This window comes from Pantherophis guttatus, chromosome 2 (assembly GCF_059756535.1).
Source record: "Pantherophis guttatus breed Tessera chromosome 2, ASM5975653v1, whole genome shotgun sequence".
Classification (NCBI taxonomy): Eukaryota; Metazoa; Chordata; class Lepidosauria; order Squamata; family Colubridae; genus Pantherophis; species Pantherophis guttatus.
In genome coordinates, this window is record NC_142064.1 from 254,911,427 (window position 1) to 254,927,020 (window position 15,594).

Here is a 15,594-nt window from a genome sequence, read left to right on the forward strand (position 1 = left end):
CAGCATCCTCATGATCATGTGATTTACATTCGGATGCTTGGTTTTTTCAGCATTAAAAATGTGCTGAAAACTAGGCTTATACTCGAGTATATACAGTAGTTATAAAATTAATCTTTTATATCTCTTTTCCAACCAACAATAGAAATAATTCCATAGTCTAAAGAATATTGATTCTTCCCTATCTTTAATCAACGAAGTTAAATCGATTCATTTCTGCACAGTCTAAAGTCTTTTTTATTACTTCTTCCAAGGGTATTTTCTCTGCTTTCCAATTTTGAGCATAAACAATTCTTGCAGCTGTTATCATGTGTATAATCAAATAAATATATTCCTTTTTAATTGTGTCAGGTAGGATACCCAATAGGAACAACTCTGGTTTGAGTTCAATACATGATTATGTCATTTCTTTCAGCCAGATTTTAATTTTATTCCAATAATTTTTTGCTTCAGGGCATGTCCACCACATATGATAATAGGATCCTGGTAATTGATGACATTTCCAACATTTTGCTGATTTATCTTTAAACATTTTTGCTAACTTCTCCAGTGGCATATGCCATCTATAAAACATTTTATATAGGTTTTCCTTATATGCGGTGGACATTGTTAGTTTATAATTCCTTTCCCATAGCTGTTGCCATTTTTCCAGATCAATTGAATATCCAAAATTTCTTCCCCAAGATATCATTGTTTCTTTTACCTGTTCCTCCTCCAATTCATTATATAGAAAAAAATATATGTTTTTAATTAAATTTTCTTCCGTTCCCGTGAGTATCCTATCCAACTCAGTCTTTTCCAAATAAAAATCATGTAACCTAGCATCTTTTTCATATCTTGTTCTTATCTGCATATACAGATATATGTAGATATACCAATCCCCTGTTCTTCCCGTTCTCATTTCTCTTTCCATTCCCCCTTATCTGTTAACAAATCTTTATATCTGACAATATTTCCAGAATTAAAAACATTTGGGTGTATTAAAGCTTCCATCGTTGATAACCATATTGGTATTTTCACATAATATTTATCTCTAACTTTCTCCCAAACCAATAACAATGCATTTTATCTATCTATCTATCTATCTATCTATCTATCTATCTATCTATCTATTTATTTATTTATTGGTTCGATTTATATGCCGCCCTTTTCCGGAGACTCAGGGCGGCTTATAATGCGTTAAGCAATAGCCTTCATACTTTTGTATATACCTGCTTAGTAGGGCTTTCGCCTCCCCCTAAGCGGTGTTCTTTTTTATACAACGTCAGCTTATTGCCCCCACAAACCAGGTCCTCATTTTACCTACCTCGAAAGGATGGAAGGCTGAGTCAACCTTGAGCCTGGTGAGATTTGAACTTGCAATAATTGCAGGCAGCTGGTGCTACTTAACAGCACTTTAGTCTGCTGCGCCACCAAGGCTCATATAATGTCTATGAAAGTATTATGTATCTTATGTCTACCATACCACAAAAAAGCATGCCAACCCAGTTGCAAATCATGCCCTTCCAATGTTAACAACCTTATATTTCTTAGTTCAATCCATTCTTGAAGTTAAATATACTCCCAAACATTTAACTTTCTTCACAACTTGTATATCTAACTTTTCTTTTATCTCTCTGTTTTGTTTTTCTGTTGTATTTTTCACCAGGATTTTTGTTTTGTCTTTGTTTATTTTCAAACCGGAGACTTTTCCATATCTTTCTATCTGTTCTAATAATTTAGGGCCTGTTATTTGTGGTTCCTCTATAATGAATACCAAATCATCTGCAAACACTTGTAATTTATACTCCTCTTTTTTAATTTTCATCCCTTTTATCTCATCATTCTGTCTAATATTTCTATTTAGGACTTCTAGAGTCAGAATAAACAATAGTGGTGATAAAGGACAGCCTTGTCTAGTCCCTTTCATTATATTAATTTTTTCCATCATTTCTCCATTCATCATTATCTTAGCAAATTGTCTATCGTAAATTGTTTTTATGGTATTTATAAATCTCTCCCCAAAGTCCATTTTCTGTAATTGTTTTATCATAAACTGCCAATTCACATTATCAAAAGCTTTCTGTGCATCTAAGAACATCAACACCATTTGTTTTTCTGGATGAGTCTCATAATATTCCAAAGTATTCAAAATCATCCTCATATTATCTCTAATTTGTCTTTTTGGTAAGAAGCCATTTTGATTGGTATGGATATATTCATTTAGCGGTTTTTTCAACCTATTTGCCATTATCGAGGCAAAAATCTTATAATCTGCATTTAATAACAAAATCGGTCTATAGTTTTTAATCAATTGTAAATCTGTATCTTCTTTAGGTATAAGTGTCACATATGCCTCTTTCCATGAGTCTGGCATCTTGGCCTTCAATAATAGGTCATTAAATAAGTCCAGCATTACATTACTGATCCCTTCTTGTAGTGTTTTATATAATTCAGCTGGTAGACCATCTGGTCCTGGTGCTTTTCCACTTTTTTGTCTTTTTATGGCTTCTGTTAGTTCCATCATTGTTATTTTTTCATCTAGCATTTCTTTATATTGTTCTGATATTTTAATTAAGTCAGATTTCTCTTAGTAGCATTGTACCTTCTCTGAGATCTTCTCTTGGGAATAGAGTTTTTGATAGTATTCTTGGATTACTTTCTTTTTTTCCTTAGTTCTATATTGTAATTTCCCTTCTCCATCTTGAAGATATTTTATAATTTTCTTCTCCTTTTCTTTTATTAGTTTATATGCTAACCATCTTCCTGGTTTATTTGCATTTTCAAAAAAATTCTGTCTCGATGTTCTCAATTGATTTGCTAATGATTCTTGTTCATTTAAAATTATTTCATGTTCCTTCAATTCCATCAATTTCTTGATTTTTTTATTGTCTTGACCATTTTTCTGGAACTCTTTTTCCAGACTTTTATACTCCTTTTCCAATCTTGCTTGTTTCTGGCGTTTCTTTTTATTCTTTTTTCCCAAATATGTTATTGCCAGGCCTCTAATATATGCTTTCATTGTATTTTATTTATTTATTTTATTTTATTAAAATTTATATGCCGCCCTTCTTCCGAAGGACTCGGGGCGGCTCACAACAATAAAATCACAATAAAATAGCAATAATAAATAAGATGAAAAGGTTCAATTAAAATCCCACAATTAATTAAAACTCCCAAAACAGAATCAGACAATTTGCTTAAAAAGCCATGTTTTCAGGTCTTTGCGGAAGGAATGGAGATCGGGCCGTCCGGAGTCCGGTGGGTAACTCGTTCCAGAAGGTCAGTGCAGCCACAGAGAACGTCCTCATCCTGGGCGCCATCAACCGACATTGTCTGGCCGACGGCACCCGGAGAAGAGCAGCCCTATGTGAGCACACTGGGTGGTGGGAGGCCGGTAGGAGGTGATCCTGCAACCCCGGGCCCATGCCATGAAGGGCCTTATAGGTGAGAACCAGCACCTTGAAGCAGATCCGAAGGACCACCGGCAACCAGTGCAGCTCAGTGTATCCCAAACATTCTGGAGTGATGTATCCTCCTTTTTGTTTATTTTAAAGAAAATTTCCAATTCCTTTTCCACAAATTTCTGAAATTCTTTTTCATTTAATATTGTTGCATTCAGAGTCCATCTTATCTTTTTCTTTCGCCCTTTCCATGTTATTGTTATTGGTCTGTGGTCTGCCCATAAGTTTGAGCCAATATTTACTTCCTGCACTGTTTCTGTAAGTCCAATTGACATCCATATCATATCTATCCTTGACCACGATAAGTGTCTATTTGAGTAAAAGGTGTACTGGCTCTCTTTCAAGTGTTTCTGTCTCCAAATATCTTGTATACTCAATTCTTCTGTCATTGTAAAGAAGGCCTTTGGCAGAGTTTTTCTTGGTTTTTTATTTGTTTTTACAGTTTTGTAGTCTAAATCTGTATCTGTTACAGCATTGAAGTCACCCATAATACATACATTTTCATAGTCCAATTCTACAATTTTCCTGTGTAGTCTCCGATAAAATTCTTCCTGTTTTTCATTTGGTGCATATAATGCTATCAAAAGTATTTGTTTAAAGTTCATTTTTATTTCAACCATCAAGAACCTGCCTTTGTTTGGGTTCTAGTTTTTCTTTAATATATAGTACCACTCCTCTTTTACTTTGTTGTATCAATGATGTAAATAGTACTCCTAGTTTGGGGTATTGTAATAATTTTGAATATTGTTTTCTAATATGCACTTCCTGTAAACATAATATCCATCTTCAAACTGTTTAATTTAGTCAATATTCTATTTCTTTTTATCGCTGCTTTCAATCCATTTACATTTAAAGATACTGCTTTTACTTCTTTTTCCATATTTACTTGTTGCTAGTTTTTAATTTCATCGCCCTAGTCTCTCTTTGTTCCGGTGGATCTTTAGCTCTCGCCCCTTCTCTGAGGGCCCTTTCCTCTTTGGCTTTTTCTTCTTTGTCCTTATCTTCATCTTTTTCTTTTGCAGCATCTACTGCTCCCAAATCTCCATCCATTGGTCCACAGAATTGTTGGTAAAATATTTTCGCTTTCTCAATCATAAAATGGGACAAAATTTATGTAACAAACTTCTCACTTAGCAATAGAAATGTTGGGTTCAGTCGTGGTCATAAATTGAGGACTACCTGGAGAGAGAGAGGGAGGGAGGGAGAGAAAGAGAAACTGAAACTACAAAAATTCCATAAGGAAAAACATTAAATAAATGCAGGGGAACATAAAAATTAATATATTGCTAACTAAATGTATCACAGTACAAAACACTCTTAACTATCATAATAAACACTAAGGCTGGTTTGGGGACAGAGGTCTGACGGATTTTAAACGCTGCTGAGCAGAACCTGCCAACACAAATGTCATACCAGGATTAGCATCTGCAAGAAGCAGGGAGGTATAAAATTGTTGTGGGATCAGTCAAATGCTGGTGTTCATTTTATGTGAGATCTGAACTTTCTCTTCCTTTCAGGAGCAGCTGAAGGCATCTCTGGAGCCTCTTGAGGAAGATCTCAGGCGGTTGAAAAGGAGCCAGTGCCACCAGCAGGAGAACATTATCGAATTAAAGGTGCAGATGGGAAGTGGTGAGGGTTGGGACTGTTTAATGCTAAACTAAGTGTATTTTCTCTCTCTTTTTCCCTGCAACTATTGCTTTCGATGCTACTATTTGTGGCTCATTAATTTAATATCAGGTGTTTCATAGTCAGCATTTAATCCAGACTCCTGAAATTCAGTCTAAGGAAAAGAAAAGCTACCTGCTTATTTGATTCGCATACAGATCAAATGAATGAATGAATGAATGAATGAAAAATATATATGCTGTAGTGTGGCATTCAAGTCACCAAAGTTGTCAACCATGCATTTTTCAGGATATTCCCTTTTCCCTTGGGATTCTCAATTTAGTTTTAAACATTTAGAAGCACTGTGGTGCTCTAAGATACCACAAAAGACACACTTACAATTAGAATTTAGAAGGGAATATTTGTAGCTCAGGGATGAATGGTGGGGTCCTTGGTGCTTTCTGAGCTTGGTTGTTTTCTTGCAGATGTTTCACTACTCAACCAGGTAACATCATTAGTACTGGAAGGGAGTAGGGTTTGCACTTTTGTTGGAGCACTGATATTACCTAGTTCGGTAATAAAACGTCTACAAGAAAAAGAAGCTCAGAGAGCAGCAGGGACCCCACAGAACTTTGTATGTGTATTTATGTAAATCAATTGAACTTTGTGTGTTTATATGTACATGTGTGTTGTCACTACTGTCAGCTTTGGAAGCCATATTAGGCCGGAAGCTTCCAAGCTGCCACCTTCTCATGTGTGGGAAAGTAGGAGGGGGGATTTAGTAGACATAATAGCATTCTTCCTATTGTTCAAGGTCAGGGCAATCCTGCATCTGGAGAAGGAGTGGTCGGAGTGATGTCTCGAGGTGGGATGGACATTGATTGGAGCATGTGATCGACTGAGGAGGAGATGGTTTGGGGGTTTTGATTTACTGAGGGAAAACCTGGACCACTCAGATTCGGGTTTTCCCAGATGTGCCAGTTTACCTAGTCTAGTAAATAGAACTTTGAAAAATGCTTGCTTCAGAGTCTTTACTTAGAGTTGGGGGGTTTTCTGGAACGCTGACAACTACATTATAAAAAAGGCAAAAGATTTAAATTGCTGGTGTTGCTTAGGTAATCATTATAGTGGCATTGATGGTCACCACCTTTAAAGCGCTCCATGGCTTAGGACTGGGGTATATACGAGACCGCCTTCTGCCACCAACAGCCTCCCACCGGCCAATACGCTCCCACAGAGAGGGGCTCCTCAGGGTGCCGTCAGCCAAACAATGCCGACTGGCGACACCTAGGGGGAGAGCCTTCTCTGTGCGGGCACCAGCCCTCTGGAATGAGCTGCCCCTGGAGGTTCGTCTCATCCCCGACCTGCGTACCTTTCGCCGCGCCCTGAAGACCCTTTTGTTCCAACAAGCCGGGCTGGCCTAATACGAATTTTATAATGGGTGTATGTTTGTTTTTAATCTATGGGCCAAATTTTTATATATTCGATTTTAATTTGTTTTAAATTTTGTAAATTTATATGTGTCTTAATATGGCTGTACACCGCCCTGAGTCCTTCGGGAGAAGGGCGGTATAAAAGTCCAATAAACATAAACATAAACATTGATTGATTGATTGATTATGAGTTACCTGACAGTGAAATGGGTGACATATAAGTTTAATAAATACATAAAATAAATTATATGCTATCAAGTAGTTTTCAACTCCGAGCAAAACGGAGTTTCTCCATGGCGATTTATCCATAACTTGGTTTTTCAGATCTTCTAATGGTGCCCCAATTGCCACTATGTCCACCATCTTTGCTTTTGTTCTTCCTCAACTTCTCTTTCTTTCCATCTTTCCTAGCATTAAGAGTCTCCTTCAGAAAGTTAGGTCTTTGCATCACATGCCCAACGTAGGATGTTTTGAATCATTAGTGCTTCAAATAAGAACTCAAATGAGTTGATTTGTTTGATGGTCCATTTATTTATTTTTTCACGGCTATGCAAGGTATTCTTAGGAGTCTACTCCAAACCAACACCATTGTGGACAGGTGATCATTTCTGTTTGACAAAACCACAACCTTTTGCTGTGTTCCATCTCTGTTTTTCCAGACCTGCTCCGAATCCTTGTCTGATCATGTCTCTGGAGAGTTTGTGAAGATGCACCAGCTGCTGAACGACAGAGAGATGGCTATGAAACAGGCCTTAGAAAACCAGCGAGAAAAGAACTTGGCTCAGATGGAAACCAAGTTAAAGGAACTGGACTGCAAGATGGCTTCTCGTTCAGAAACTCTGTGCCGTGTACAGGCCGGCCTTGAATGCAAAGACCACATAAGTTTCCTTAAGGTAAGGAGGACCGGGGGCTGTGGGGTTTTCTTGGGAAGGAGAAAATTGCTGGGTGCATAGATTGCAAGAAAACATTGCTAGAAGAATAATTTGGAGTTCCAACTTGAGTCGGGATGGCACAAGAATAAATAAAAATGAGATTCAGACAGTTGTGAGGGAAGAAGAAATATTTATTCCTAAAAGCAAAACAATTTGATTTTAAGGGCAGGCTGCAGAGAAACGGGGTACAGTGGCAAACTTTTATAGGGGGAATTTATCTGGGATGTGGAAGTGTTTACGTGCTGAGGTGTATATATATGTGTGTGTGTGTGTGTGTGTGTGTGAACATACAGTTTTGCTGGGAAACTTAATTTAGTTATCTCTATTGTGTTTGCAGACCTTATCCTTTGATATGTGGATTAGGCTTGGGGACTTATTTTAGGGGGTTGAAGCAGTTTGCTAATTTAATTAACCTGGAGACACTGATTCTCAGACTGTTGTAGATTCTGTTAATGTTTTTAATGAAAGATGGAAACGGTATAAAGAATAAAATATATTTGGATATAAAACTTCTCACACCATGATTTGTTCAATTAGAGTTTGTCACGACTGACAAGATCTCTGTATTATTTTTTTTAATCTTTGTAAGCCACCCAGAATCACTGAGAGTCAGTTGGGTGGCCAAATCCATTTTCTTAAATAAAATAAGTAAGAGTTGATTTCCTGTAACAATTGCTAGATTCCACAATGTTTGTTCCTATAAAAGAGAGATCGATCAGTACATGCGCTTTATATCACCTTGGGTTTTCAGTGCCATATCAAGCACTGTGACTCTACAGTCCTCAATTTTTGTTTCTTCTATATTTGTTATGATAGCATTTCACCAGCTCCGTTTTCGTTGGCAGGGTTTAGTTTAGTTTAGTTTAGTTTATTATATTTATATACCGCCCTTCTCCCGAGGGACTCAGGGCGGTGAATAGCCATGGTAAAAACAATGTACAACAAAAATTAAAAACTTATTAAAATAATTCAATCATAGGCCAAATTTAAAACATCCAGTTAAAATAATTTTAAAACCCTATCAAAACCCAATTTAAAACCTTTTATCCAGTAAGACCAGCTTGCTGGAATAATAGGGTTTTCAGAGCACGACGGAAGGCGCGGAGGTCGGGGATCCTTCGTATATCCAGGGGGCAATTCATTCCAAAGAAGGCTCTCCCTCTGGGGGTCGCCAGCCTACATTGTTTGGCTGACGGCACCCTGACGAGGCACTCTGTGGGAGCGTATTGGTCAGTGAGAGGCAATCGGTGGCAGAATGCGGTCCTGTAGATAACCAGGTCCTAAGCCATGGAGCGCTTTAAAGGTGGTTACCAACACCTTGAAACGCACCCGGAAGACCACAGGGAGCCAGTGCAGCTCGCGCAAGAAGGGTGTTACATGGGAGCGACGAGTCGCCCCCATTATTACTCGCACGGCTGCATTCTGGACCAGCTGGAGCCTCCCGGTGCTCCTCAAGGGGAGTCCCATGTAGAGAGCATTACAATAGTCCAGCCGGGAAGTGACGAGGGCGTGAGTGACTGTGAGTGACTCCCGGGTCCAGGGAAGGCTTCTTGAGGAGGGGCCTCACCACCGCCTCTTTCAGGGTGGATGGGAAGACACCCTTACTCAATGAAGCATTGGTAATCTCCTGAAACCAGCCTCGTGTAACCTCCCGGGAGGCCAGCACCAACCAGGAGGGACACGGGTCCAGTAAACGTGGTAGCGTTAAGCCTCCCCAAAATCCTGTCCATGTCCTCAGGAGTCACATGGTCAAACTCTTCCCAGGTAACACTCTCAAGACTCACCTCCGTCATCCCGTCCGAGGCTATCCAATCAGAGTCCAGGCCGGCCCGAATCTGAGCGATTTTATCATGCAGGAACTGTCCAAAATCCTCAGCTCTACCCTGCAAGGGGTCCTCCCTCATTCCCACCCGAAGAAGAGAGCGGGTCACCCTGAACAGGGCGGCTGGGCAGTTCTCTGCAGACGCAATAAGTGGAAAAATAGTTAGATTTCGCCACTCTTATTGCCACTAGGTAGGTCTTGATATAAGACCTCACCAGTGTCCGGTCAGATTCGGTGCGGCTGGACCTTCAATCACTCTCTAGGCATCTTTTCCGGCGCTTCATCTCTCTCAGCTCCTTGGAGAACCAAGGAGCCAATTGAGAACAGCACCGGGTCAGAGGCTGCAAAGGTGCGACGCGGTCCAAGGCTCCGGCGGCCGCCCTGTCCCAGGCGGCCGCCAGTTCCTCAGCCGAGCCGTGAGTCAGAGCCTCAGGGAATGGCCCAAGCTCCATCAGGAACCTCTCGGGATCCATCAGGCGCATGGGACAGAACCACCTGGTCGGTTCCGTCTCCCTGCAGCGAGGGGAAGCGGTCCAAAAGTCCAACTGAAGGAGCGAATGATCTGTCCATGACAAGGGCTTAATGACTAGGTCCCCCATTGTGAGATCATTCAACCACTGATCAGAGAGAAAAATCAAGTCCAGCGTGTGTCCTCCAGTGTGGGTGGGGTCATGAACTAACTGGATCAGGTCCATGGCCGTCATGGAGGCCATGAACTCCAGAGCCGCTTCCGACGTTTCACCGACGGATGGCAGGTTGAAATCCCCCATGACCATAAGCCTGGGGGTATCCACCGCTACCCCGGCTATTACGTCGAGCAGCTCAGGCAGGGCAGCTGCCACGTGGCAGGGAGCCAGGTACATAGTCAGCAAACCCATCTGCACCTTATGACCCCACTTCACAAAGAGGGACTCACAGCCAGCTATCTGATGAACAGTGGCCTCCCTCGGACTAAGACTTTCTTTAATAATCACCGCTACCCCACCGCCCCTCCCCTGGGCCCTCGGCTGATGAAATGCGAGGAAGCCTGGTGGGCACATCTCCACAAGGGGGACCTCTCCCCTCGTGGCCCAACCAGGTCTCCGTGATCCCAGCCAGTTCCACCCCACCCTCCTGAACTAAATCATGAATGAGGGGGGCACTGCAGGCTGGTCCTTTACTGGTTCCAGGGTGCTGGAAGCACTCAGTGGCCCAGATCTGCCCTGCAGACCTTGAGTTTGACGCCCCTGATCTACTGAGAGCAAAAATCTGTTGTGCACCATTAAAATGCAGAACTCTTTGACAGGAAAGTGGGTGATAACCTACAGAAAGAATTATTTTGACTGTTCTCTCTCTCCCTCTTCCTCTCTCTCTCTCTCTCTCTCTCTCTCTCTCTCTCTCTCTCTCTCTCTCTCTCTCTCTCCCTCTCCCTCTCCCTCTCTCTCTCTCTCCCCTTCCCTCCCACAGGAGGTAAAAGAGTTGCTAGAAAGGTAAGTAGTGTTTCTCTTTTCTTATACCTCACATTACAGCCAAAGTTAGGACCAACATTTCCTTTGATAAGCAAGGTGGTTGTTAAATGTCGCCCCCAACCTTTTTTTTGCCACTGTTGTTAAGTGAATCAGTGCAGTCATTAAGCCAATCCAGCTTCCCCCTATTGACTTTGCTTGCTCCAAGCCAGCTTGGAAAATCGCAAATAGCCGTCACGTGACACCCCCCCCCCAAAATGTGGCAACTATCGTAAATGCAGGCGGCTTGTCAAGCACCTGTCTCCTGATCACGACCAACAGCTGTAAATGTGAGGATCGGTTGTAAATCCCTCTTTTTAGCATTGTAACTTCGATCTCTCAATGAATGGTTGTTAAGTCCCAGACTACCTATATAATAAATATATGAAAGGAAGAAAAGCATGAACCAACAGGGAGGGCTGACCCTACAGGGCAAGTGTGTCAAACTCAAATTCATTGATGGCCACAGCAGGGTTGTGTTTGACCGTGGGGGGTGGGGGTGCGTGGCCAGCTTGATGTCACTCGTGTCGGGGACACCTGTGGTGGCCTGAGTGGTCTATCAGTGAAAACGGGCTCCTGAGCTCTACCGTGGCCCTCCCAAGCTCCGTTTTCACTGGCAGAAGCACTTCAGCCAGTCCTTCACTGTTTCTACGGCAGCCCCATGGGCCGGATCTAAACACCTTGCGGGCTGGATCCGTCCTGCAGGCCTTGAGTTTGACACCCCTGATACAGGGTACATTACTTTGCCTCCTCACTGTAGGCATGACTTCCACCTTTCAGAAGCTGCTTGATTTGCCAAAATGAGTAGGTGAAGCTCCTCCATGCAGTATACGGAAGGGAAGATGGCTCCTTGTTTACTTCCATTAAAATAAACCTCTGCTACAATTATAAAGTTGGCTCCTCTTCCTTCTTGGGAGTAGAGGCAAAGGAAGGTTGATTTGGCCACAAAAAGTTTAATTGGGATGGAAAATGTTCTTCTGGCCCTTTGGCTCCTACCCAAACCACTTCCAAAATCTCTGTAAAACTACAAAAAGAAAAAGTGGAGATTTTCTTGGGTGAGTCTGCTGACTGCCGGCTGCCTGCAATTTGGCAGTTTGAATCTCACCAGGCTCAAGGTTGACTCAGCCTTCCATCCTTCCGAGGTTGGCAAAAGGAGGACCCAGATTGTTTAGGGGCCATAATGCTGACTCTGTAAAACTGCTTAGAGAGGGCTGTAAAGCACTGTGAAGCGGTATATAAGTCTTCAGTGTTATTGCTACTGGGGCAGGTTATTCTTAAATGGCTGATCCTTGGGATGCTCTTCTCCTACAGGGTCCATAAGGAACAAGGAGCTCCGGAGGAACCTGACTTAGATGCTGAACTGGTAGGAGAAGACGGGCTGGGGGCCAGCAGGGAAGACACAGATGAGTGTGAGAATGAGATTGATGAAGACATTGATGAGGAGGAAGAGGAGGAAAAAGAAGAGGAGGAAGAGGAGGAAAAAGAAGAGGAGGAGGAGGAGGAGGAAGAAGAAGAAGAAGATGAAGAAGAAGAGACAGCAGAGGAAGAAGAAGAGGAGAAAGAAGAGGAGGAAGAAGATGGAGTGGTGGCTGTAGACTTGAACCTGGGCGAGTTTAAAGGACCTCTGCAATTCTATGCCTGGAAGGAGCTCCTGGGTGAGCTACATCCAGGTGAGTTGAGGTTTTAGATCAAATGTACAGGTTATTGGTTTATTACTTTTATACCCTATTTTTTTTTGTGGAAATATAAGGCTATGTACTCCACAGCAATAACCCTGTAATGTGATGATGAAGATGATGATGACGTTATCCATTCAGTCATGTCCAACTCTTGGTGATTCTATGGGCCAGTTCTCTCCACACCTTCCAATCTTGCACTGCTTCTCTGAGTTCTTCTATGCTCTGGCTGTTGTCCAGCTTTGATGGTGTCGAGCCACCATGTTCTTTGGTGGCCTGGTTTCCATTTAACACTAACTCTTCCAAATATAATTGCTTAACCGCTCTAATTACCCCATTATATATTATTACACCATAATGTAGTTTGGGCTAAAAGAGAGAAAGGAAGCTTCAGACATGTTGAGGATGGCAGTAGCTTTATTAACAGCTGGCTATTATCAAATTCATTTGTGTCTAATTTTTTTCCTGGGCCACTTTATACTCCTGCAATAACCTGTTGCACAAGTCCGTTCTTGTTCATTCTGAATTCTTTCCATCTTTCCTCTCCAGTCCCTCCAAGAATCACATTGGACTGCAACTCAGCTCATCCCAGCTTGGAACTTGTGCAAAAAGCCACCGGGGTCAAGTTCAGTCCTGGCCGACGGTTGTGGCAAGAAACGCCGGAGACCTTCACCGCCACACCGTGTGTGGTGGGACGGAAGGGCATTACCACTGGCCGCTTCTACTGGGAGATCGATGTCGAGGACAGCACCGATTGGATAGTGGGGATGGCCAAAAAGACTGTGAAGCGCAAGGAGAAGCTGAACTTTCTGCCCCAGGAAGGGGTGTGGGCTATTGAGCTGAAGGCGGGAGAATACCAAGCTCTGAGTGAGCCCCGTACGCCCCTCTCGGTCTGTGGGAAGATGGGGAAAGTTGGGGTTTACCTGGACTTTGAAGGGGGGCAGCTCTCTTTTTACAACAGCAGCAGCATGGCCCACATCTACACCTTCCAAGCTGCCTTTTCCAAGCGTGCTTCCATGCTGCCCTTTCTCAGCACTCGAAGCAACTGCACCCTCTGGGTGTGGGGTCTGGAGCTTTGAGATCTTAGCTCAGGGTGTGGCATTGCAAAGAACAGCCTAGTGAAAGTTGAAAACATAGAGGTGCGTTAGGATGGCTGTTTTAAGAGAAAGTTCATGCTATTCCCTCTTTGCAAGCAATCGCTCAAAGGTTCGAAACTGGTCTGACCTGACTATTGTGGTCCATGATGGTTGTTCTAGGTGCAGGGACTGCTATAAGTGTAGCTTTCAAGTTGACCTTCTATTTCCCACATGCTTAATTACCTTGACCCGTTGACCGTAGTGAGGATAGAGGTTGCCTCTGTCCACCTGTGGTGCAAGATTTTTTACCTGCTTTCAATGCATTCCACTGCAGGCAAAAACAGTGACAGCAAGCCATATTTTCTGCCCTTGGTTGGGAAGGCCTTAGTAGAGATGTTCAAATATTCCAATACTTGGTTGTGTTTGTATCTGTAACAAGGGATGGTTTTCTCTCATCACTGTATAATGCTATAGGTGCACAGCAAAACAACTCTAACCCTATTATGATTGCAAACATGCCTTTTATTCTTCCATGTTTTCTGTTTATGATTGTTTATACGTTTTCTCTAAAACAATTTCAATAAAATGTTTCTTTTAAAGAAATGTAGAAGTCAGAAGGTAATTGGGCTGCTTTATGGATGTGGTGAAAACTGGAATCATTTGTGGTATTAGAAAATATGGCAACGCAAATTGAATTGAGTTGATGTATCTTCAATTTACAAAAAGTCAGAAGGGACTGAATGACAAATAACTAGGTTATCATATAGATTTTGTTAGAAATTCTGTTATATATAGCACCACAGATCAAACAATATATACGATTTTGTATTTAATATACAAAATCGTCATTATTGTTTTCTTCTTTTTTTCTGTTTTGTATTTTATCTTTCTTGTTAAAAGAAAATATGTTAAAAGAACAAATAATTAGATTGTGATTCTTTGTGTTCAGCTTCCTTGCCCATTATATGAACTCTGCCAGCACACTAAGCTACAATGCAGTTTGTTTATCTGCATTTGGTCCACATAGGCTTAAGATCAAATGAATTGTGCAAATCCAATCATTGAGTTTACAGCTGAACTGAATTTTTACCTGAATCAGAGTTCTCTGCATTGAGGCACAATCTCCTATAGTACTTTACAGCGAGTCTTGACTTATAACCACAACTGGGACAGGAATCTCGGTCACTGGGCAAAATGGTAATTAAGCAAGATGCCTATGGGACTACTTTGCTCAGTGATCTCAATTCTGGCACTCCCAGTTGCAGTCATGTGATTGTGGGGGTCATGAAGCAGAGTGCAGGGGAGAGGCTGTGGGAGGCCTGACACAGGCCATGTGTGGCCGGTGGGGTATTGTAGTGTGGTGCAAAGCCACAGCCATCCCAGCTCATCCCTGCAGGGCAGGACGTGACGGCAGCAGCGCCACACTGGATTTGAAGTAGAGGCCTAAGGCCTTCAGCAGTCTCAGCCAGCTGTGACCACCCTAGTCTCTAGGGTGACTCAGTTGCCACCTCCTTTAATCAGGCCAAACTAAGAGAAGGCAAAGACTTAATAAGCCATTGTTAGTTAGTTCATGGTCAAACAACAACAGGCCCAATAGAACATGTGAGGAAACTTTTGACTACTGCAGCACATTCTCCCTGGGGCTGCCCTTGGAGACCAGCCAGAAGCTTCCACTGATAGGGAATGCAGTGGCTTGAGCAGTAATGGACATATTTCAGTGAAATTCGCAAGCTGCATTGGTTGTCGATTTGCTTCCGGTCCAATTCAAGGTGCTGGTTGTTCCCTTGCAGGCCTCCGTGGCCTAAGCCCTAAGGGACCATCACCACCATGATTATTGCAACTGTCGTAAGTTAGCTATCCTCATGTCCCTATGTAGACCTATAAGATCTGGGCCACAAAAATCCAGATAATATACGAAATAGCAGCAAAGCCCTACATTTTTGCCTTCCCTAAAGATGCCTTTTTAAAGATTTGTCCTTATTTCCAGCAAGAACTTTAATAATAAATGAATTTCTTTACTTTTGTGCCCGATTTGCTATCTTGACTTCTCTTTTATTATTTATTTATTTATTTATTTTTAAATTATGCTTCCTGGCCCCACAGAATGTTGGAAAGCAATTATGCAT

The 15,594-nt window shown here is 42.0% G+C and overlaps 1 protein-coding gene and 1 pseudogene across 1 annotated transcript in view; one reads left to right on the plus strand and one right to left on the minus strand.

Moving 5' to 3' along the window:
* LOC117668030 (zinc-binding protein A33-like) overlaps nt 1-14,071 on the plus strand; it is an 18,879-nt gene extending 4,808 nt beyond the window's left edge. The window contains exons 4-8 of the mRNA XM_087888130.1: nt 4,958-5,053; nt 7,138-7,371; nt 10,679-10,701; nt 12,028-12,386; nt 12,942-14,071. Coding sequence (XP_087744256.1) covers nt 4,958-5,053; nt 7,138-7,371; nt 10,679-10,701; nt 12,028-12,386; nt 12,942-13,471 — 1,242 coding nt within the window. The 3' untranslated portion in view covers nt 13,472-14,071. The remainder of the gene's footprint in view (nt 1-4,957; nt 5,054-7,137; nt 7,372-10,678; nt 10,702-12,027; nt 12,387-12,941) is intronic.
* LOC148115607 (uncharacterized) lies at nt 9,289-10,272 on the minus strand (annotated as a pseudogene).
* Nucleotides 14,072-15,594: the final 1,523 nt, after the last annotated feature.